Raw genomic sequence first — 24,294 nt, forward strand, 5'->3', positions numbered from 1 at the left:
AAGGAAAGCAACACCATTTATGCTTCATACAGCTGTTAATCACAGTTGTCAACCTTAAATGGTAATTTACGTTAGGTTTATGGTTCCCAGCCAGTTTGGATTTAGCCTTAAAGTGTTCCCATCTTGCAGGAAAAAAATACAGAAACAAGGATGCCAACCCATGCTGTTAATCTCACAAATTAACCATGCCAAAGAGAAAATGCATTTTTAATCAGGGGCTGCAGTAACTTCCCTTTTCTCATACCAATACCTATAGCGTTGTCTACTTAATTGCAAAAGCACTTTTTTTGTCATGTGTTGAGGAAAGTCAGACATTGATGACCACCTGTCCACTTCCCATCCACAAAATGCTACTGAAGAGCATTCATTCTTCAGGCGAATATTCTAGCACACCATGTCAGTAAACTAGGCTAACAAATGAACCTAATGTTTACAGAAAGATATAAATTAATGCATATAATAGCGCATTCACGTTAAATACGGACCTTAAAAAAATGCTCTGGACTTGCAATAGTCGAGGTTTATCCATCCATTAAGAATCCAATTTAGAATCGCCAATCCACCTAACCTGCATGTCTTTGGAATGTGGGAGGAAACCAGAGCGCCCGGAGGAAACCCACGCAGACACGGGTCCCCAGGTGTCCCAACTGCGAGGCAGCAGCGCTACCCACTGCGCCACCGTGCCGCCCAGTCGAGGTTTATGCAAAATGAAATGCACCATGTTTGTCCCTGAATGTTTATGCAATATGTTTTGGCAGTGTGATCTCCAAAAAGCAGTTTGTCCATTAATGAAATGTACTGAATGCCCTGAGATATTTAAAGGAACATGGATGAAATATAAAAATTCAGTTTCAAAAATGTCTAGTGATTTGATGTAGAAGCATATGTTCTTACTTTTGAAAATGTGTTTTTTTCCCTACACTGATCGCTGTCTGATGATGAGGAGACAAAGTAAGCATTAAACAAATGAGAATGGAGATTATGCGTGGGCACGAGTTAGCACGCAAACATAGAATACATGATACTCCATTGTCCCAGTTTTGGATTTCGAAAATCAGATCATCCTACCGAAACCTTATAAAATACATTCATTACAGTTTTCCAGATATATGAATTCATTTACCTTTGGTAGAACGTAAAAGTGAGAAGTGTGAATTTACCCAAGAGAATGCGGCTGCAGAGCGACAGTTCCAAACTTTTGTTTCCTTTCTCACAATTGTCCGTTAGTTTTCTGAACAGGTAATGAGATATTCAGCCTCCAGACGGTAGATGGCAGTAATAACAGGGAAGCGCAAAATTAGTATTTGCAATAACGAAAATAAAGAAAGAAAAATAACTTGACCCGCGAGTTCTGCACGGTTTAGTTCATTGTTAAGAATTGTATCATGCCGTATGCTAACCAGCCAACGGTAAAAATTACGGAATTGACAGATGAGAATGTGAAGTTTGTGATCGAGAATACTGATTTGGCGTAAGTTGGATTATGAATTTCATTAGTGCAGTTCTGTTGAAAATATGTGCTCGACGAAGCTGAACGTTATCGGCATATGCAGGTGGTCTTGTCACCAAATTCTCTTCATCTCTAATAATTTAAGATGCTCGCGTGATACACGGTATTGTACATTAACTTATTTTATTGTTTCAGGGTGGCCAACTCTATACGCAGAGTCTTTATGTCTGAAGTACCAACGATAGGTAAGCATCTTGATAATGCTGCTTTGTATTTTCATTGATTTATTTATCCTTTTTTAATTCTGTTGTTCGTAATGCTCGAAGGGCTGAATAAGTATGGGTTATTGTTTAAATCAATCATGGCACCAATATCCAGTCTTTTTGCAAATTTTTATATTGTAGCCGATCCTTTTTTTGATAGTACCTAGAAAAACTACTGGATAGAACTATGCCCATGCTATTAAAGAGAAACGTGTAAGTGCTGATTTTCAAAAAAATTAATAAAGTATTTTATCAGGAAACAAAGATGGATTATGAAACAAGAAAATGTAAACATTTATTTAGTTTAGTCTTAAATCTGTTTTATGATGGACAGGCATTTTTGCATGAAGGCATCTTTTATGTTGTTCACGATCTCACATAATATTATTATAGTAAAACGAACAAAATATTTTAAAACCAGAATGTTTTAGTAGCTAAACTGGCAAATCAGATGTATAATCTTGTGCAGAATTTTGACTGTTGATATAAATGAAGACAACGTTAAATATGTAAAGTTTTTCATGGCCCAATGGCATTCATATATTCATCTTCTTTCTCCATGCTTCTCATTTCCCCCTAGTATATAGGTTTTCATAAAATACTAAATACATCACATACTGAAGGATTTTTAGTATATTGTACTGTATGATACGTTTTACAACGAAAGCAAAAACAACAGTATCAAATGTACTCTTCTGAGGGAGCTAGCAGCAAATCATTAATATAGAAATGTTATTTTTCTTTTTCATTTTGTGAGCAACCATTCAGCTGAAAGCCTTATGTATACACAACTATATGTAGCCTCATTTGTACATCTTAACTTTTCTAAACCTGTTACTGTTGATTGCATATTTTTCTGTATATGAATGCCTGGAAATAATGGTAAAAGTTAAAACCTTTAAATATAAAAAGTGTACATGCTGTAAATACATTTGAAAAAGTGGATCCAGAGTTGCACGTTTAATAATCTTGTAGAAGAGAAAACATATGAGCCACATTTAACCTCATGTTTTGGTACTTTTACATTTTAAAGTGACAATACCATGATTTGAAAAATGGCTTTTATGAAGATGTATGTAATATGTACATACTGTACATCTTTTTAGGCAAGACACTATACAGCTGATACTAACACAATCCAACCTATTGAGTTGTTCAAATAACTTTGAGTAACTTTTTTTCAGAATCTGTAAGACTAAAACAGTATCCATCTTTTAATATATGTATGTAGGTATATACAGTACTTTAATACACACATACACTGTAGGTTACATAAATCTGCACACCTTTATTGAAACTTATCTTATGATGATGTAAAGCTAAAGCAACCATTACTAAGATCTTGTGACTGGTAATATTTAAGATCACATTAAGAAAAAAGATCATTCAGGCTAAAAACATCTAGTGCCTGGTATGCTGAAGTTTGCACAACCTTTAACCAATATTTTATGGGCACACATTTTGCTTTGATTGCAGTTGTAAGTTTGCTTGATAAGTCTCTATATATAATTAGTATCCTAGAAACGTAAACGTTCCAATATAATATTTACATTCAAGATCCAAATGAACAAAAATATAAACAGAATTATATGTTTAGGAAGCCTAGTGAGTTCAACTTTATAATAAATGATTTTATAGATTCATTTTATTTTAACCTTTTACTAAATGGAATGTACATGTTTACTGTTATAATGTTAATAATGCTAGAACAATGTTTTTTTATATATAATGCTTAATAAGAACAAAAGAGAAAATCACTTCTGTCCTTGTCATCTGAAAACAAAATCTCAGATGTTGCTTTTTCATTTCAGCAATTGATTGGGTCCAGATTGATGCAAACTCATCAGTTCTTCATGATGAATTTATTGCTCACAGAGTTGGTAAGCACACACCATCATGTACAAAAATGTTTCCATAGCGTGTATGTGTTGGTCTTAAAATTTTCTTTTTTATTCACATATGAAACTGTTTATGCTCTTAACTTATTCATTGATTTATCTTTGAGGAATGTATGTAATGACCTATTCATATGTCAGATAGAAAAACAAAGCATCTCAAATATTTGGTAAGTCTTAGCACTGGGAAATGTGTTTCACCCAATAAAAGAAAGTATTGGGTAGGTATGTTTCATTATTCCTTTTTGTAAAAATACTTTGAGCACTTCTGAGTTAATTTTATTTTTGAAATGGAGTGGACTCGTCCTTAATCAATCCTAAAAAGAAAATAATTCTTAGGCTTGTTATATACATTTAAGTAAAAACCACAATACTGGAAAGTAAAATTAAGTGACCAGAAATCAATTTGAACACTCCTCCTACAGCTTGACAAGTCATTAGTAATACAAAAGATAGCTCACAGTACAAAAAAAAATATATATATGTACTGGTTGCCGGGAAAGGCAGTGGTTTCTAATTACTCCATACCAGTGAAGGTGAATTTAAATAATGAAAAGACATATCTGTTTATAGGGTCATAATTGTCACATTTACAGAGAACTGTAAAATTACTTCTTGTGTAAGCTAGTCAACAATCAACATGTCACCACAGTTACTGATTATAACTGCCTTACTCTGAAAGTCATGTTTTCCTTGCTTACTATAACAGTATTTTCAGTTGTGCAGTTCTGTTAGTAATGCAATTAAAAATTAGAACTTAGGTGGATGCAGTACACACACACACACAAACACACACACAAAAAGTGTTTGTTGCAGTTCTTTTAAACCAAATCTTTTATGTTTATTTTACAGCTTGTATAGCGAACAATACAGAGAAATGTAATTAAGGTTCACTAATTAACAATCTGTTGTCCAAAGGTCTTTGCTCACTGGGGTACTTTCAACAAGGACCACTTAAGAAAACTGTGGTTTATTATAAGCCCATTAAAATTAACAAAATACATTCCCCTTATTCATTTTATTTCAACCTTGCAGCAGCACCTTAATGCAAGTTCTGCCCTCTAAAATTAAGCTTTGCCACATGTCTGGAGTATTTGAATTCAAGAATATTTCTATAAGAAACACCTACACCTGCTATTGCTATTTTTGATTAATTTTACCTGCTTTACTTATAATACATTTTTGATGTTTTCTTAAACTTTTCTTAAGCTTTATTGCCCTGTATGATGTTTCAGGGAACATACTTCCACCTATACTCTGACCTACTAATCCAAATTGAAAGTTACTGGAAGCTATCCTAGCAGCACTAGGCACAAGACAGCAACTAGTCCCAGATCAGGCTTATTGCAAGTAACACTCGCTTACACACATATGTCCTTATCATGTGATCACAAAGTTGCCAGTTAGTCTGATCTTTACACCTTTGTTATAAATGAGGAAAAACATGTTTTGTTATGGTGTAAACAGCTTGTTCATCTGCAGTATTAAGCATATGATCACAATATGATCTGGAGAATGACTGCCTAAATACATAAAACATTACAGTATATTGCAGTGATCCCCCCCACCCCAACCATTTACTACATCTTGTCTATTTGTTAGTATATCATGTTTACCTGTGTGCCATATTTAAGTTCATTTCCTAGATACATCTGAGGATATGAAGTGTGTTTGAGTTTTTAGGTTACAGTAATATGAATTTTTTTTTCAATTTAATATATATGGTGTATCTACAGATAGTGTTTTCACAGTAAATGATATACGTAACATATATAAGATATTTGTTTTTGAAAGAGGCCACATCTGTTGTTTTGTTCACTTGCCTACCACTTTCTTATTAGTTCAGAATGCATTAGCACAGAGTGTCTGATTTATGTTCTACAGTTGTGCTTGAAAGTTTGTGAACCCTTTAGAATATTCTATATTTCTGCATAAAAATGACCTAAAACATCATCAGATTTTCACTCAAGTCCTAAAAGTAAATAAAGAGAAACCAGTTAAACAAATAAGACAAAAATATTATACTTGGTCATTTATTTATTGAGGAAAGTGATCAAATATTACATATTTGTGAGTGGCAAAAGTACAGTATGTGAACTTCTAGGATTAGCAGGTAGTTTGAAGGTGAAATTAGAGTCAGGTGTTTTCAATCAATGGGATGACAATCAGGTGTGAGTGGGCACCCTGTGTTATTTAAAGAACCTGGATCTATCAAAGTCTGCTCTTCACAACACATGTTTGTGGAAGTGTATCATGGTACGAACAAAGGAGATTTCTGAGGATCTCAGAAAAAGAGTTGTTCATGCTCATCAGGATGGAAAAGGTTACAAAACCATCTCTAGAGTTTGGACTCCACCAATCCACAGTCAGACAGATTGTGTACAAATGGAGGAAATTCAAGACCATTGTTACCCTCCCTAGGAGTGGTCGACCAACAAAGATCACTCCAAGAGCAAGGCGTGTAATAGTCGGCAAGGTCACAAAGGACCCCAGGGTAACTTCTAAGCAACTGAAGGCCTCTCTCACATTGGCTAATGTTCATGTTCATGAGTCCACAATCAGGAGAACACTGAACAACAATGGTGTGCATGGCAGGGTTGCAAGGAGAAAGCCACCGCTCACCAAAAAAAAACATTGCTGCTCGTCTGCAGTTTGGTAAAGATCACGTGGACAAACCAGAAGGCTATTGGAAGAATGTTTTGTAGACAGATGAGACCAAAATAGAACTTTTTGGTTTAAATGAAAAGCGTTACATTTGGAGAAAGGAAAACACTGCATTCCAGCATAAGAACCTTATCCCATCTGTGAAACATGGTGGTGGTAGTATCATGATTTGGGCCTGTTTTGCTGCATCTGGGCCAGGATGGCTTGCCTGCATTGATGGAACAATGAATTCTGAATTATATCAGAAAATTCTGAAGGAAAATATCAGGACATCTGTCCATGAACTGAATCTCAAGAGAAGGTGGGTCATGCAGCAAGACAACGACCCTAAGCACACAAGTCGTTCTACCAAAGAATGGTTAAAGAAGAATAAAGTTAATGTTTTGGAATGGCCAAGTCAAAGTCCTGACCTTAATCCAATCGAAATGTTGTGGAAGGACCTGAAGCGAGCAGTTAATGTGAGGAAACCCACCAACATCCCAGAGTTGAAGCTGTTATGTACGGAGGAATGGGCTAAAATTCCTCCAAGCCGGTGTGCAGGACTGATCAACAGTTACCAGAAATGTTTAGTTGCAGTTATTGCTGCAAAGGGGGTGTCACACTAAATACTGAAAGCAAAGGTTCACATACTTTTGTCACTCACAAATACGTAATATTCGATCATGTTCCTTAATAAATAAATGACCCGAGTGTAATATTTTTGACTCATTTGTTTAACTGGTTTCTCTTTATCTACTTTTAGGACGTGAGTGAAAACCTGATGATGTTTTAGGTCATATTTATGCAGAAATATAGAAAATTCTAAAGGGTTCACAAACTCTCAAGCACAACTGTATCTCTTTATAAATCACTATTGTCCTGTGGTGTAAAACTACACAGTAATTGTCTTTGAAGGAAACAGTTATCGGTGGGTTATACTTAATGTGTTCATGAAACATAATGCCACAACTGTACTTTTAGATACTGTAAAATATCCATCCATCCATCCATTTTCCAACCCGCTGAATCCGAACACAGGGTCACGGGGGTCTGCTGGAGCCAATCCCAGCCAACACAGGGCACAAGGCAGGAACCAATCCCGGGCAGGGTGCCAACCCACCGCAGGAATACTGTAAAATAGGAGAATATTAATTTTATAATGCAGTATAATGTTTATTTGCACATTTGTTCTTTCTAATATAAATAAAGTCATTAATATTAATTCTTTTTTGTTGTAGGACTTATTCCTTTAACCAGTGATGATATTGTGGACAAGATGCAGTATTCTAGAGTAAGCTGGGTTTTTTTCTTACTGCTTTTATGTCATTGAAGAATATGTTTGGTATATCCATGTTAGAACACAATTTCCAGTAGCAAATTAAAGTATACTGTGATTATTAAAAATAACTTGGAAAAATGCCCAGTTTATCTTTTAAGTGCAACACTGTTAAGTTGCATTTTAAAGAGTCAACACTTAAGTTTATTAATATTCAAATTAAATAGAAATTACTTGTATTTGTTCACTTTTTAATATTATATGAAGTTTGCATTTTTCTGTTTAAATTATGAACTTATTAAGGCCTTTAATCTGATTACATAAGATAGATTCCTTTGTGTGGTATGTTTTTTGTTTTAAGGACTGCACATGTGATGAGTTTTGCCAAGAATGTGCTGTAGAACTCACTTTGGATGTTCGGTGTACAGAAGATCAAACTCGTCATGTTACGTCACGTGACCTCCTTTCTAATAACCCCAGAGTGATTCCTGTAAGCAATTTCTTACCACATTCTACTACTGAAATATAAACACAGATAAGTAATGATGTACATGTGACAATTATGACCCCATAAATCTATAGGTGTCTTTCTATGCAGACATAACAGTTTTTATTTTGAAATCAACTAACAGAAATTTTGATTTTGGTGATTGTAAAAATGTTTAAAGAAAATTGCAACTTTAGGTTCTATCCATGAATTTTTAGATCGATTACTTTCATGAAAGTTGAGCAAAAACTGAGACCTCACTGATGTATTCACACTATTTTCCTAGTTTAGTCTTGCAGATTTTTGTTTGTCTGTATTCTTCATATTTGTTCAGTAATATTTTGTGCAGTACTGTCCATACATTTCCAGAATAATTTTCAGAAACCAGATGCACTTACCCAAAATATCAGAATAGGTTTCTGCTTAGTATAATTACTTATGAGTGCATTCTTTTTTGACAGATATCTTTTTTGCATGGTACAATAAAATCTTATGTTTAAGTAATTAATTTCAGATTATTAGTGGTGTGACATTTCAATACTAACCCAAGCAGTCAGCAAGTATGTTAAAAAGAAGAACATAATGTCAACAGGGTTACATGTATTAATGTAAAAATAAAATGGTTTACTCTAGTTCCTTTCAAGAAGAATGTTTAGTACATTTGCTTCATGTATAAAAATTGTGTTTCATAATTACAACTTCATGATGCCTAAACATAAAAGCTGTTAAATTTGATTTGAAAACCTTGAAAGTTTTTTTTCTTTACATTTTTTGTAATTTATAATCAAAATTTTTGATTTTCCTAGGTAACATCCAGGAGTAGAGATAATGATCCCAATGATTATGTAGAACAGGATGGTAAGAGTTGCTTCTTAAGCTGTTTTCTTGCTAATATACAGTTTCACTTAAATACAATGTTGACACACATAAGCTGATTAACTCTAAGTGCAGAAAGACGAGAAAGAATAGAAAAATTTTAAAGTAAAAAAATCCATCCATCCATCCATTTTCTAACCCGCTGAATCCGAACACAGGGTCACGGGGATCTGCTGGAGCCAATCCCAGCCAACACAAGGCAGGAACCAATCCCGAGCAGGGTGCCAACCCACCGCAGGACACACACAAACACACCCACACACCAAGCACACACTAGGCCCAATTTAGAAGTAAAAAAATCTCCAGATGATTTTGTTCTTCAGTAATTATTCAAGTCGTAACCTCACATCTATATGTTGAATAGATTATCGATTGCTGTGAAATTCTTAGGCGCCATATGATAGAAAGCAAGGAAATTAAATTCATCCTGATTTTCTGCGGAAAAAACACCATTTGACATAACAGGTATGTCCACTGTTGTTCTGAAGAGACAATGGGAATATCCTTTAAGGTAGAAATAATGAAGCTGGCTTTATGAGATGTAGTAAGTAGGCTATGTTAAAACTCTAAGTAAAAGGTTAATCTGTTTTCAGCCTTTTTCAGTTCTGTCTTTAAGTTAAAAATGGATAGGTGGCCTGGAAAGTTTCTTATTTGGATGGTGTCATTTTTTAATAATTATGCAAAAAGAAACACATTGCCGTGATATCTTTAGGTTTAAATACCACCAAATATCAACAAGGTACAGAGATTAAATATAAGAAAATATAACTTCTTTATGCATTTCCCTGTGCTTTCTATGCACTCTTGTCATTCGGTATACCAGGTCAGGAAAATTGAACTGAAGCAAAAAAGAGCACTCTCAATGTAAAGTTTGTTTGCAGAAGAGCAGAGCCTCTGCTGCTGATGTAACAGCCATATTATATAATGGAAGTAATACAGGGTGAGTGGTACAAAATAAATGAATTCAGTCCTGTCTGTTAATTTCATGGGGTGTGTTCAGTTAACCTTTAAATGTCATGTATGATTATAAGGTTATGAAATTGGTCAAATGCCTTAATATGCATGTTGGATTTAAGAGTAATAAGAATAAACTGCAAATTGGTCTGTTTAATTCATTAACATACATACACATAAGACTGTTTTTTTTTATTATTTAATTGTGCAAGTTAAGGATTTTTTTTCCAGAGTTCAATATTAATGTATTAGGGTTGACTTTGCTAAAAATACGCATTGGTATCTTTGTAGTATAATAATGCAATTTGTATCTAAATAAAAGGATTAAAGTAAGACTAAAATACAGAGTGCCCTTTTTTATATCTGGTATTTCTACCCAAAACTGCTTTCATGATTTGAATAATAGAACTTCTTGTATTTCACACCCACTGGTGTCCACGCATAACAAATTCAGAGATGTCAAATGACCTGGCCTACTTAAAGGTATGAACCAACTTTGGACAAAGTGTCAGTTTATAATGGAATGGAAATAATCTAGCATACATACTGAAGTGGAAGAACATCAGACTACCTTGACAGAACCATGTATGAAAAGGAGGGGATATGTAAACTGAAAGACAGTTTACAGGAAGTGAACCCAGGCGCTGTATATAGCATAGCTGACCATTGTATTTCCCTCAGTTTTAATTTACATAGCTAAAGGGTTTTTTTTTTTTAAAATGCCACAGCTCCACCTATTCATTTTCCTAATCCTCATTTTCCATTACAGGGTTACAGATCGGTTAAAACAGATTTATATTTTTAATATATGCATTCATTTTATATTAAGCACATAACAATTGTAAACGATTACAGTATTTTATATAAGAATGTTATTGTGAGATTTAAACTGCAAAAAAAGAAAATTTATACTACGGCCAAGTATAAATCATCCATCTCCACCTCAGTCTGCCTGGCTGAGTACAGTGTTTAAGTTATTTTGTAGTGCAGGAGTTGTATGTTGTCAGTAGCTTGTTTTCGATGATAAAGTTCAACTACATTTGTGTTCATTAAATTATCAGTTAAATTAAACTTGCAGACAATCCATGTCCACCTCAATCTACCTAGCTGAGTACAAAATGTTTAAGTTATTTTGTAGCATAATAGTTGTACCTTGTCAGCTTGTTTTCATTTGTTTTGGATGATAAAGATCAACTTCATTTTTGTTCTTATCAATTGAATTAAACTTATAGATATTTTGAGCCTGTCAGCGTAATGTTTAACCAGTAATATTACAACCTTTAATGCGTTATTTATTTGATAGTTGTGTATCTAAATGCAAATATAGTTTTCTTGCTTTGATTCTGCTGTTCTTCTTCCTTTCTAAGACATTCTGATAGTAAAACTGCGAAAAGGCCAAGAACTAAGACTAAGAGCTTATGCTAAGAAGGGATTTGGCAAAGAACATGCGAAATGGAATCCAACGGCAGGAGTCTCATTTGAGTATGATCCTGATAATGCCCTCAGACACACAGTCTACCCACGTCCAGAAGAATGGTATGTTCAATGATATAATTATATATCTGAAGTCTTTTTTTTTTTAATATATATCTCAAGTTGGAACTGGCGTCTATTACATGTCTTCATAAGTTCTGAGATAGAAAAGACAAAATTATTGTTTTTCTGTATATTTAAGCTATTTTATCTGATACAAAAGCATAAATATGTGAACAAGTTATATAAAAAAAGTGGCTCCACTGTCTCACCTAGAAAAAGCACAGTTTCCTGTTTATTTGAATGATGAAATTTGGCCAAATTGTACATCTGGGGCACTAAATACTGTTAAGAAAGGACATTTCGATGTTAATATTTGGAGGTAAACCAAACCCACAGAAAAACTAAATACACCAGAATCTCACAAAATGCTTTGACTGATTTGAATGAAATTTGGTGATGTTGTAGAAAGAAAGTAAAAAAAAAAATAGCCAATGTGAGTTTTTTGTAGATTATTTTTTATATTTATTATTAGTATGCTAATGTAAATGCTCTGTGCTACACTAACAGGGGATTTATGCAAATAAAGGACGGAGCAGAAGCAATTGACTGGCCACACAAATAGCACCACCAACTAATACTGAACGACTGAAGACAGGGGGTGCCCTTAACAGGAAAAATTAAATATGATAACATTGTGAATTGGAAAGAAAAAGTTCAGCAAGGCTCAGTAGTTAGCAAGTGCCATTTTTTGCTGTCCGCTGCCGGCACTGCTAGATTTGTACTAGCTCTCAACTTGGTTGTCTGTTCCTGTCTATTGACCTCCAGCACCCCTGGTCAAGACACTGGAAGTGACTCCCTTCTGCTCCTCAACCCTCCCACCCAAAACGCTGGCTCTTCAATCAGGGAACACAAATTGTGCAAAATTCCAGTATCGGTCTTAGATTGTGGTGCTTGAATTTATAATGGGGAAGCCACAGAAGTTGCATTGCAATGCTCAAAGCTACTGCACTAAACTCCTTGCTTTTCATAGTAATACATCACTGTAACACTTTAGGGTACAAGCACTTAGTACTTGATTGAATTTTGTAAACAAATGAAAATCATAAACATCCAATAATGGTAAAATAAACTTGGATGTCACATTATTCCTACTAATCTCCCATTTCAATTCAAGGAATATACTTTCCTGTAAATTACGTTTTACAATGATCATCAACAAAAGCCAATTCACTAGGAAAAAGTAAAATTACTAATGGACAATTGTATACAGCATGTTCAAGATTAACCAGTTACCTAATAATATTATTACTTATTATTTGACTGGTGCCTTTATCCAAGGTTTACAACATTTGAGATACAATTAGTTATATTTCTTTTGTTTTTTACAATTGGATCACATGCAAGTGAACCAACCTGCTCATGGTCCTATAGTGTTAGTAGCAGGATTTGAATCCACAATCTGAGGATTTATAGTCCAAGGTTGAAAGCCTTAACCACTACACCACACTGCCATAATATTAACCCTTGGTATTTAAATAAAAAAAAAAAAACTACAAATATTGAGTGCAAAAACTACAAATATTGTATACAGAAATGCACTTAGTTACACAGTACTTCTGTACAGCCGATTAAATGACAGCACCATAACTGTGGCCTAGTGTCTTATGAAATTAATACTGCTAGTATTACAATGTGAATGAGTGAGTTTAGCTTTAGGTATAAATACATTTAATCAATTTAATATTCTTTATTGTATTATAGTGTGCTTTCTAATAAGCTGCATTACAATGAATTTCACCAAGCTAATAATGTAGTTAGGTGAGATTTAAATGTACATGAATGGTTTTACTGTAGCTTTACTCTTCTAGACCCCTCTAAAATGATTGGAAATCTTAAAATTGAAAAGAGACTATATAAGATGTGTAATAGAAGTACCAAGCTATATTATAATGTACGCTACAAAGATATAACTTGGTGGCTAATTTATTAGGTGCCCTTCCAAGGGCCTCATGTATAACGCCATGCGTAGAATTAACACTATAACATGGCGTACGGACAAAAGCGGAAATGTGCTTACGCACAAAAAAAGCCAGATGCATAAATCTGTGCGAACGGCAACTTCCACATTCTTCCGCTTCATAAATCCCAGTCAGCGTGAAAAGTAACGCACATGCACGCGCCTGCTGTCCCGCCCCAGCTCCTCCCAGAATTACGCCTCTTTGAATATGCAAATCAATATAAATAGCCCTTAAGCTCAGCCTTCTGTGAAAAGACAATGGCAAAAGCACAGGGGAAAACAGAAGAATTTCAGCGAATACCAAGTGGAGGCAAGGACAAACTTATTATTTGTTGGTTTAAACAGTGGTATAAACAACAAAAGGAAGTTGATTGACATAGCGTGTCGGAGAAACTCGAAAGCTAAAGTTCACAAAGTCGCACAGTGCCCGAAATAACAAAGAAGTTGTCAGATATCAAAGTCGCTGTGAAAAGTCGAGTTGTAGCTCACCATCTGAGTGTCATATGAAAGCTTATTAGGGTACAAAGAAAAAAAAAGGCACACAGTGGCGAAAAAAGCACGAAATCTCAACTTTAATCTCGAAATTTCCACTTTAATCATGTAGTTTATTTTGTCATTAAAGTAGAACATCATAAACTTAATCTTAAAATCGTTTAATTTACTAGTTTCTGAAATCCCATCTTAACTAAAGTAGCATGTTAAATGCTTTGTTTTGTATTTGATCTTCTATGTGCTCTATGTGTGTGAATCACTACTTGCATCTGGGCTTTACATTCGTAATATTACAGCTCTCTGAATATTTAAAATACTGAGATATATACGTGATATCATTTTCATGATGATAGGAGTTAAAGCATGTTATTAAACATGGGAACACGGTGGTGCAGTGATTGTTCATGTCTCACGCAAAATGCTTGCTGCGTCATGCGCGACCTCCAATGAAATGCTTTATTGTAGCAGTACTGTCTCTTTCAAACGTGATAACCCCCAATTCCTATCCTTACTTTTCTTTCTCCAAACACCCAATTGCCACACAATCAGCTCTGTAATAGATGTTAAGCCATCTGTAAGCTTAGAACGGCAATTCTTCAAAACTTTTAAGGAACATTGAAATATCTTCGTAGTAAATGTTTAATTATTCTATACATTCAATGTCGCGTCAGACCCAGCAAGAATACAGCGCGAGGCAGGAAAAATCCGTGAACGGAGCACCAGATCCTTGCTAGCGCAGCGACAGATTATTTAAATGAAGTTAAAGTTTTATCTGTATAATATAATAAACATATTTTGCTGCATTTCATCTTAAAAATGATATAGTCATCATATGTAAATACACGATTTACAAAGTGGCTCAGGTTGTGCAACATTATAACTGTATCACAAGTTTACAGTGAGATAATTGTACTTATAAGTACAAACAGTCCTACAAGCGGCACTCGAAGGACTGATTGAGTGTGTTTATAGTTCTGGGGATGAAACTGTTTCTGAACCGCGAGGTCCATACGGGAAAGGCTTTGAAGCATTTGCCGTGTGAGAGCAGTTCAAATAGGCAGCATGGCTGAGGCAGCGTTTGCTTGATGCTGTATACTGATAATTCTCTGCTGTAGATCTGCGATTCCCCACTCAGATATAGTGATATAAATACTCCGAGTGGTGCAGTGAGAGTAATATGGAAAAAGATGATCTGCTGTGGTAACCCCTAACGGGAGCAGCTGAAAGAAGAAAAAAAAGGTGCAGTGAAAGTAACAACGCTAAAGCAGCTATGGTATTTGGAATACTTTGGCTATTTCCTGGACCATTATATTCTTACAGGTTAATTACAATCAGATGCATTAAACTAATAAACAGTATGCAGTTAGTTTCAGTGTATACGATAAAGCCGCGTCAGGGATGTGGATCTAAAAAAGAAAGGGTAAAGACGCAGGAACAGTAGCACTGCTTTGACGCTGGATGCCGTCAGTCTGCAAAACTGAGCGGAGAATTTCGCGATTTGAGTGTGGAAATGTTCGTACGTAGCATTCTTGTACGTACGCACCGTTTATACATGAGGCCCCAGGTGATTTATACATGTGTGCAGAAATAGCTATTTATGCAGGTACTGTTGGTTCATTTGTAAAATTTAATGGGAGAATGACCAAAATTAAACATTGAATTGACTTTGAACAAGTATGGGCTACCTACTGTAGTTATAATGCACCAAAGTGTCAGGAATGTGCCAGGACTGTAAGACTAATTGGTTTCATCTCAAAATCACAGTTTGATAGAACACAATTTTAAAAATGCAAATAACACAATTTTTAAAATACAAGAGCTATAACTTTAGTTAGCTTAGACATTTATTAAAGTGTTTCAGCATGTAATGCCAAGTCCCTGAAGTATTCCCATAAACCCACCCCAAAATAAAATAAAAAAAACTTGCTGTTAGATGGCAAAGAGCAAATGTGTTGTATAGGGAAACATAGCTCAATAACAATAAGAACATGCACTGCTAATGGAGTTCAACTAGGAGCAGCCAAACATATTATAGTTGCATAATTGAAATTTCTAGTGGCTTCAGTAGATCCCAATGCTATTTATTTGTGTATGTACATTTAAACAAGTAAATGTATGAATGAATAATTACGCACATTATAAATTATTTTATGAAAATTCATTAACCCATTGTTGAAGTCGGTCTCCCCCCATACACTAAATACAATAAGCATATAATTACAGTACATCATTAACACACTCTTAATGAAATAATTACTCTCCATATAAAACCAGTTATTATGAAGTCAGGCAAAAATGGTATAAATGTCATGTAAGCTGCAGAAGATCATCAATCACCAGATCCTGTAAAGAAATAAATTGATTTGTCCTACATTGTATTTGCTACATAATGGATTAAAATGCAGCTTCCTTCTACTTCACTCACTCTACTGCTGCCGACAAAACACTGCCTTTTCTTGTAATCTCTTGTGGGATGAGAATGAGAACTATAGAAACATATTTATTCTTTGCTCTTCAAAGAGATTAGGTGAACCACCACCCCTACCATCACTAACACCTCAGCACAAAAACTGCTCCATAAAATCAAGTCACTGTATTACATGTAACATTCAGCGTGGCACAGTGGGTAGCATTGCCCTTCACTAAACAGGCATACTTAATAGGTTATTTTATTAACATGTTTCATATAGTGTTATCCTGTCAGTATGTTGTGAGAAAAAAATTTGATGTTCTTTTTCCCCACTAACCTCTCTCTTAATGTTTTTTTTTTCATTGTTCATTTTATATGCAAAAGCATTTGACATTACAGTAATCCCTCCTCCATCGCGGGGGTTGCGTTCCAGAGCCACCCGCGAAGTAGAAACCATATGTTTATATGGTTATTTTTATATTGTCATGCTTGGGTCACAGATTTGCGCAGAAACACAGGAGGTTGTAGAGAGACAGGAACGTTATTCAAACACTGCAAAGAAACATTTGTCTCTTTTTCAAAAGTTTAAACTGTGCTCCATGACAAGACAGAGATGACAGTTCCGTCTCACAATTAAAAGAATGCAAACTATATCTTCCTCTTCAAAGGAGTGCGCGTCAGGAGCAGATCATGTCAGAGAGATAGAGAAAAGCAAACAAATCAATAGGGCTGTTTGGCTTTTAAGTATGCGAAGCACCGCGGCACAAAGCTGTTGAAGGCGGCAGCTCACACCCCCTCCGTCAGGAGCAGAGAGAGAGACAGAGAAAAACAAACAAGCAAAAATCAATACGTGCCCTTCGAGCTTTTAAGTATGCGAAGCACCGTGCAGCATGTCGCTTCAGGAAGCAGCTGCACAGAAGGTAGCAACGTGAAGATAATCTTTCAGCATTTTTAGACGAGCGTCCGTATCGTCTAGGTGTGCGAACAGCCCCCCTGCTCAATCCCCCTAGGTCAGGATCAGAGAAAGTCAGCGCAAGAGAGAGAGAGAGAAAAGTAAGTTGGGTAGCTTCTCAGCCATCTGCCAATAGCGTCCCTTCTATGAAATCAACTGGGCAAACCAACTGAGGAAGCATGTACCAGAAATTAAAAGACCCATTGTCCGCAGAAATCTGCGAACCAGCAAAAAATCCGCGATATATATTTAAATATGCGGAGTGGTGGCTCTGAGGCTAGGGATCTGCACTGGCAATCGGAAGGTTGCCGGTTCGAATCCCGTAAATGCCAAAAGGGACTCTGCTCTGTTGGGCCCTTCAGCAAGGTCCTTAACCTGCAATTGCTGAGCGATTTGAGTAGTGAGAAAAGCGCTATATAAATGCAAAGAATTATTACATATAAAATCCGCGATGGAGTGAAGCCGTGAAAGGCGAAGCGCGATATAGCGAGGGATTACTGTATTTATCGTATTGTTATGCTTTTCTTCTTTCATTAGAGGTTGCCACAGCGGATCATCTTCTTTTGTATCTTTCTGTTCTCTGCATCTTGTTCTGTAACACTCATTACCTGAATGTCCTCTCTTACCACATCCATAAACCTTCTCTTAGGCCAGGGGTCGGCAACCCGCGGCTCTGGAGCCGCATGCGGCTCTTCAGCCTCCTTGTAATGGCTCCTTTTGGCCTTGACAAAAAAAAAAAAAAACATGAAAATGAATAACGGCAATTTCTTAATTTAATTTGTATATAATATATGTAATATATATAATGTTTATTTACTACTACTACTGTTATACACTTTAACATCTAATTTTTATTTTTATTTATAATTTGTCAACTAAAATATGCGTCACATCTACGTCTATAGCCCTCGCCTTTACCTGCAGGTGGCTTCTGGAGTGTGCGACCCCTGCACTAACCATGAATAAATCCCAAAAATGAAAAATCCCAGAAGAGAACAGAGAGTTTAATTCTGCGTGGACAGAAGCATTTGCCTTCACCGCCAACGACGCTGGCTTACCGGTGTGCTTAATATGTGGCGATAAATTATCAAACAACAAAAAATGTAACGTTGAAAGGCATTTTCGAAACAAGCACTCAGCATTCACTGAAAAATACCCAAGTGAAGATGAGCGAAAGAGAGCAATTTCGGAACTGCAACGGAAAGCTGAACAGAGCAAACATACTTTCAAAAAGTGGATCACTTCTCCACAATCAACTACAGCTGCTAGTTTTGTGGCAGCTCAAGAGATCGTAAGGAGGGGTAAGCCGTTCACAGACGGAGAATACATGAAAGAATCGTTCATAAAAATATCAGAGCATCTATTCTCTGACTTTAAATGTTTTGGTGTTTGAGCGCATGATGACAGTGTTTGCCAGAGATATACAGAAAGGTACACTCTCTCACTTCCCCTCCCTGAGAGAGTTCAAAGCAGTGAACATTCACATAAATTGTGATTATTTCCACCGTACAATTATTGCAATGCAAGCTGCATTTAGAGAAAGATTCAGTGAGTTCAGAAAGAAAAAAAACACTCTCTCCTTCCCTGGACATCGACCCATCCCTGCTGAACACATCCGCATTCACAGGAGTAAGTAAGCCCGATCTAGAAATTGAACTGGCCGCATAGCGGATAAAGATTTATGGGTGTCCAAGTTCAAATGCCTGACAGCGGATCTTGAAGAAGTCGCCCGTCAGAAGGCTACTCTCGCTAAAGAGCACAAATGGACTGATATTGAAAACCTCCCCAAACCCGACAAACTTGTTTTCAATACATGGAGTGCCATTCCCGAAACATATATGAACATGAAAAAATATGCATTTGGAGTCCTGTCCATCTTTGGCTCAACATACTTATGTGAGCAAGTTTTCTCAAGAATGAACTTCATAAAGTCCAAATATCTCTCCCACCTCACACATGAGCCTGCAGTCCTGTGTGAAGGTCAAAGTCACATCATATAGCCCCGACATAGAACAACAACAACATTTATTTATATAGCACATTTTCATACAAAAAGTAGCTCAAAGTGCTAGAGATGATCTGCAGCGAACTTCAGAAACAGAAGTCACATTAAACAGGTGAGAACAATAGCATTTAATAGGCTAATATTTAAAAAAAAAAAAAAAAACACATTTATTTCAGACCCGGAGCTGATGTAGGTTTTTTTGTATGTTCAGGTGCTTCAGTTGATTGCTGGCTGAGAGGGAAACCTGAAGAGGATGAGAGCATACTGAAATGGAATTTTATGTTTACTTTTTTAAAGCTGCTAAGCTACAGCTAAATGTTTTATTTATATTAAAGTGGGCTAGTTTTTATTTTAATTTTATACAGGTATAGGAAGGACTCAAATAGGCCTGCAGAGTTCAGTTAAATTTATTTCAAAGTAGGCCTACACATGCACACTGCACTTCTGTTTGTTGTATTCCGTGGTTGTAACATGTAAAATCTAAAAAAAGATTAAAACTTAAAAGTTTATAAGCTGTGTTATGTTTTGCGGCTCCAGACTATTTTTCTTTGGAGGAAGAGGGAGCAAAATGGCTCTTTTGATAGTGAAGGTTGCAGACCCCTGTCTTAGGCCTTCCTCTTTTCCTCTTCCCTAGCAGCTCTATTTTTAATATCCTTCTCCCAATATACTCAGCATCTCCCCTCTGCACATGTCGAAACCAACGCAATCTCGCCTCTCTTTGTCTCCCAACCATCCAACTTGAGCTGACCCTCTAATGTACTCATTTCTAATCCTATCCATCCTCATCATACCCAGTGCAAATCTTAGCATCTATAACTCTGCTACCTCCAGTTCTGTCTCCTGCTTTCTGATCAGTGCCACCGTTTCCAACCCATATAACATAGCTGGTTTCACTACCGTCCTGTAGACCTTCCCTTTCACTCTTGCTGATACCCATCTGTCACAAATTACTCCTGACACTCTTCTCCACCCATTCACCCCTGCCTGCACTCTCTTTTACACCTCTCTTCCACAGTCCCCATTACTCTGTACTGTTGATCCCAAGTGTTTAAACTCATCCACCTTCGCCAGCTCTACTCCTTGCATCCTCACCATTCCACTGACCTCCAACATTGCCTGATGTGGTGACTCCCAGTTCCTCTGGTATCATGCTAGTAGAAAGACCATCATATGAGTTAATATATTTACCTTGACAGGTTTCAACATTGCTGGTTTTTGATTGCAGTGTAATGGTATGGAATGTTTTCATGGGACATTGTTTTCAATGATCCATTGTTAAAAATAGATCATGTTTTGTTGATAGTTCTGCGCCAGTACATTTTGGAAGTGAGGAGAAAGTCCAGATGAACAGTTATTCCCACAGCCTTGCTATATTATGTGCATTATTCAAGGGTGTTATACCATGTTGGCCATTATGGATGTAATGAGAAGTCGAGCAAAATTACACCTTTTATTGGATATCTAAAAAAATTACAATATGCAGGCTTTCAAGGCAACTCAGGCCGCTTCTTCAGGCAGGATGGAAGGGCAGGACAAGACAATAACACCTACCATAAGTAACTCCCTTCCATTTATGTATCTGTTCGAATATCATTCTTTTTATTGTTGTGAAGCAGATTAACTTGTGAAATTCCATATCCTTTTCACAGAAGTACACAGATCTCTAGAGCTGAAAAACTGAAAGAGGCTCATGATAAAACACATTTATATCAGGTAGTCTGAGGGATTAGTATCATGTTTTAGTGTGTAACAGCATCTAATTGTGATAAGAAATGCATTACCTTCTGAGCCAGTCAAGATTAACGGCAGCAATAGTAATGGAACTGCATAATTGTGTGTGTGTTTGCAGAGCTATTGCACAAAAGTGCACTATCATCTTTAAAAAATTGCTCAGTTTCTCAGAATTTTTAAACATAATTAATTTCTTATGTTTAGGCCAAAAAGTGAGTATTCGGAGATTGATGAGGATGAGGCACAGGCCCCCTATGACCCAAATGGAAAACCTGAGCGGTGAGTTTTATCTTTCATCTCTCTGTTTTTTTTATACTGTCTTTCTAATAAGACTTGCAGGAAGTGGGTGCTTTTACCAATAGAGAAGAAGGGATGGTATCATAATTTGTACTGTATATTTTTTTTCATGTACTCTTAACACTTTAGGGTCTTTTCAAAATTAAAACAGACTTCCAGAGGAAAATCTAACCGATCATGGGAAGAACATGCAAAGTCTTCTGCAAGTCACCCTACATATTACATACTTGCTGTTATACTGTGCTGCTGCTATGATTTTTTTTACATTAAGAGCTGTCTTTGTCAAAGCTATAATTTTCTGCTAATTTTTTCCCCTCTGTATCTGTTTTCAAGGTTTTACTACAATGTGGAGTCCTGTGGCTCACTACGTCCAGAGACTATTGTATTGTCTGCTTTAGCTGTCCTGAAGAAAAAGCTTAGTGACCTGCAGACCCAGCTTAGTCATGAGATCCAGAGTGACGTCCTAACCATTAATTAAATTGATCCTGACCTTTGCACTGTTACCAGGGTTATATTCTGTGTAGGCAAATACAAAGCTGAAAACCTTGAAGCTGTAGGTGGCTTTCTTACTGAATTCACTGCAGTTTATTTGAGACAGTGTGTTGTATTTTCTTATTTGGACAGAATCTGACACAAAACAACTGCATATACTAAAGGACCATCAACGGTATATTTGCAGTCAATCATCTGTTCAGAGCAGTGCAGCTCTGAGTCTTGTTTTCCTATTACATCTGTTATAGGTGTTTTTAAGCAATACTTTGTTTTTGTAATTACTTTAAGAATGAAAAACCATCCTTGGTATGGCTCTGAGAAGTATATTAAAATTATGAAATATGTGAAATATAATTTATTTTTGCTTGGCAATTCATTTTAACATGGATTAGTAATTTTAAAAAGATGAATTTTTACATCTAAGGCAAGGAGGTTGGGGAATAGAGATCAGAAATATGCTTTAAATAATAAACATAATAATGTTATTTGTATCTCATCACTTTTTCTTTAAATTCTCAAGACTTTTTTTTTAAATAATTTTTGTTTTGAACTGCAAAACTTCTACAACCATATGTGCATTTCATAGAATGAACTGAAAGAAATGTGTACATTTTAGAAGTAATTTTATGTTTAAAAGTGTTTTTTTTATAGTGATCTGCCAAAAACATTTTAAATTATGTACAGCTATTACACATCTAGGCAGGTAGGCCTGTGGGGGTTGCACACACCTCATATTTTTGTTACATTGGCTTTTAAGTGAGGTAATGTAAGAGTAATGCAGATATAGTTAAAATTACAGTATTAAACATAGTTTTATCACTGTGTAACAGAGCATTTGTGATACAGCTTGTGCTTAAACATTTTTAAAAGCCTTTACAAATTTTTCTTCAGTCAAACATGGAATATAAAATCAATGGCATGTTTAATAATTAATTGTCAGTATAGGATAAAAGCAGAACCTTTATTCTCTGTACATTTAATCATAAATTTGAAGACCCAAAATCTCTATTGTAACAAGTAATAGATAAAGTGATATTATGTGTATATTCCACATGGGAGGAAAGCAGCAAAAATTCAAGCAAACATACATTTATGTTAAAAGTACTTAGACTCTCTTTCAATTTGATGGTTTTGCATCAAGGAATAAAGAATTGTTTATTCTTCATCAAGTCTTAAAATGGACAACAGAAAATGGATTTTGCATATGGAGGCACACCAGATTCATTCCCAAAAAAAAAAAATTGTATTATGTCTCCTCGGGGGCTCCATACATTGTCATAATTATATACTGTAAAAATCAGGCTAACATGCAAATTCAAAGTGTTAGAAAGTAAGTACACTTGTATTACCCCTATATAAGTTAAGATAATAAGGGCTGAGTGGGGTTAAGTAATTGATGGTAAGGAAATACTAACACCTCTGTATTTGACAGATGGGGCTGGTGAGTTCAGATAATTTCAAAATGGCAAAAACCACCCACAGTGATCTTGGGTAAGCAGTTACTGCTGCTTATCTGATTAGAAATAGTTATGAGGATATTTAAGAAGTCTTATATTTCTACAGTAAGCAAGAATTATTTACAAATAAAGAACATTCATACTGTAACGGTTTCCAAGCAGTCTAGGAATGGCCATGACATTAAATTCATTTAAAAATAAAAGATAAAAGTTACATGCAGCAATCCATTGGCCCCTGTCAACATCATTGGTATTACAGATCACGCCTCTACTTTTAGAAAAGACTGAATGTGGCTTTCTCAGAAGTGTAGTCCTAACAAGGACACCTTCAATACAAAAGAACATGGTTTTGGTTTTCCAGGTTATATCTAGAAGAACGACGGGATTCCCAAAATAATGTGCTTTCAAAGGATTCAGCCAGTCAGGATTTGTGTGGTCTTTGTGCAAAATGCAACTTTTATCCTAAACCAAACATGTTGCCAAAGGAGCACATACCAACCGGTGGAGGGTTCACATGGGGAACTGAGAGGTAGCAGAACTGTTATTCTAATGAATCAGCAAATCCACATTTTAAGAAGAGAAAAATTGAGGATGTGGAATCAAAGTTTAGATCTCGGCCCCATGGAGTTGCTCATTCATACTGTAAATGAATGGTCACAGACATCAATGAACTGAAGTAGTATTTTAAATAAAAGTAGTAGACCAAAATTACTCCAATAAGATGCAAGAGAATGATAATTTTACATAAAAAATGGTTATTACACTTGTGGTGTACTTATTATTAACTTATGGTGTCTGTGTGCTTTTTTTTTTTTTTTTTTGTTCAATAGGTAATGGAAATGTCTTCTTCTTACGGCTGCTCCCGTCAGGGGTTGCCACAGTGGATCATCTTCTTCCGTATCTTTCTGTCCTCTGCATCTTGTTCTGTTACACCCATCACCTGCATGTCCTCTCTCACCACATCCATAAACCTTCGCTTAGGCCTTCCTCTTTTCCTCTTCCCTGGCAGCTCTATCCTTAGCATTCTTTTCCCAATATACCCAGCATCTCCCCTCTGCACATGTCCAAACCAACGCAATCTCGCCTCTCTGACTTTGTCTCCCAACCATCCAACTTGAGCT

General features: G+C 35.9%; 1 protein-coding gene across 1 annotated transcript; it reads left to right on the forward strand.

Moving 5' to 3' along the window:
• The first annotated feature begins 1,301 nt into the window (after positions 1–1,301).
• On the forward strand, positions 1,302–22,541 carry polr2c (RNA polymerase II subunit C). Its single transcript, XM_028809899.2, has 9 exons — positions 1,302–1,471; positions 1,646–1,695; positions 3,525–3,593; positions 7,490–7,542; positions 7,889–8,017; positions 8,821–8,872; positions 11,212–11,380; positions 21,132–21,206; positions 21,558–22,541. Exons 1-9 carry the CDS (start codon positions 1,386–1,388, stop codon positions 21,700–21,702), a joined length of 828 nt encoding a protein of 275 aa, XP_028665732.1. The 5' UTR covers positions 1,302–1,385; the 3' UTR covers positions 21,703–22,541.
• The last annotated feature ends 1,753 nt before the right edge of the window (positions 22,542–24,294 follow it).

This window comes from Erpetoichthys calabaricus, chromosome 9, assembly GCF_900747795.2.
Source record: "Erpetoichthys calabaricus chromosome 9, fErpCal1.3, whole genome shotgun sequence".
In the NCBI taxonomy this organism is placed as follows: Eukaryota; Metazoa; Chordata; class Cladistia; order Polypteriformes; family Polypteridae; genus Erpetoichthys; species Erpetoichthys calabaricus.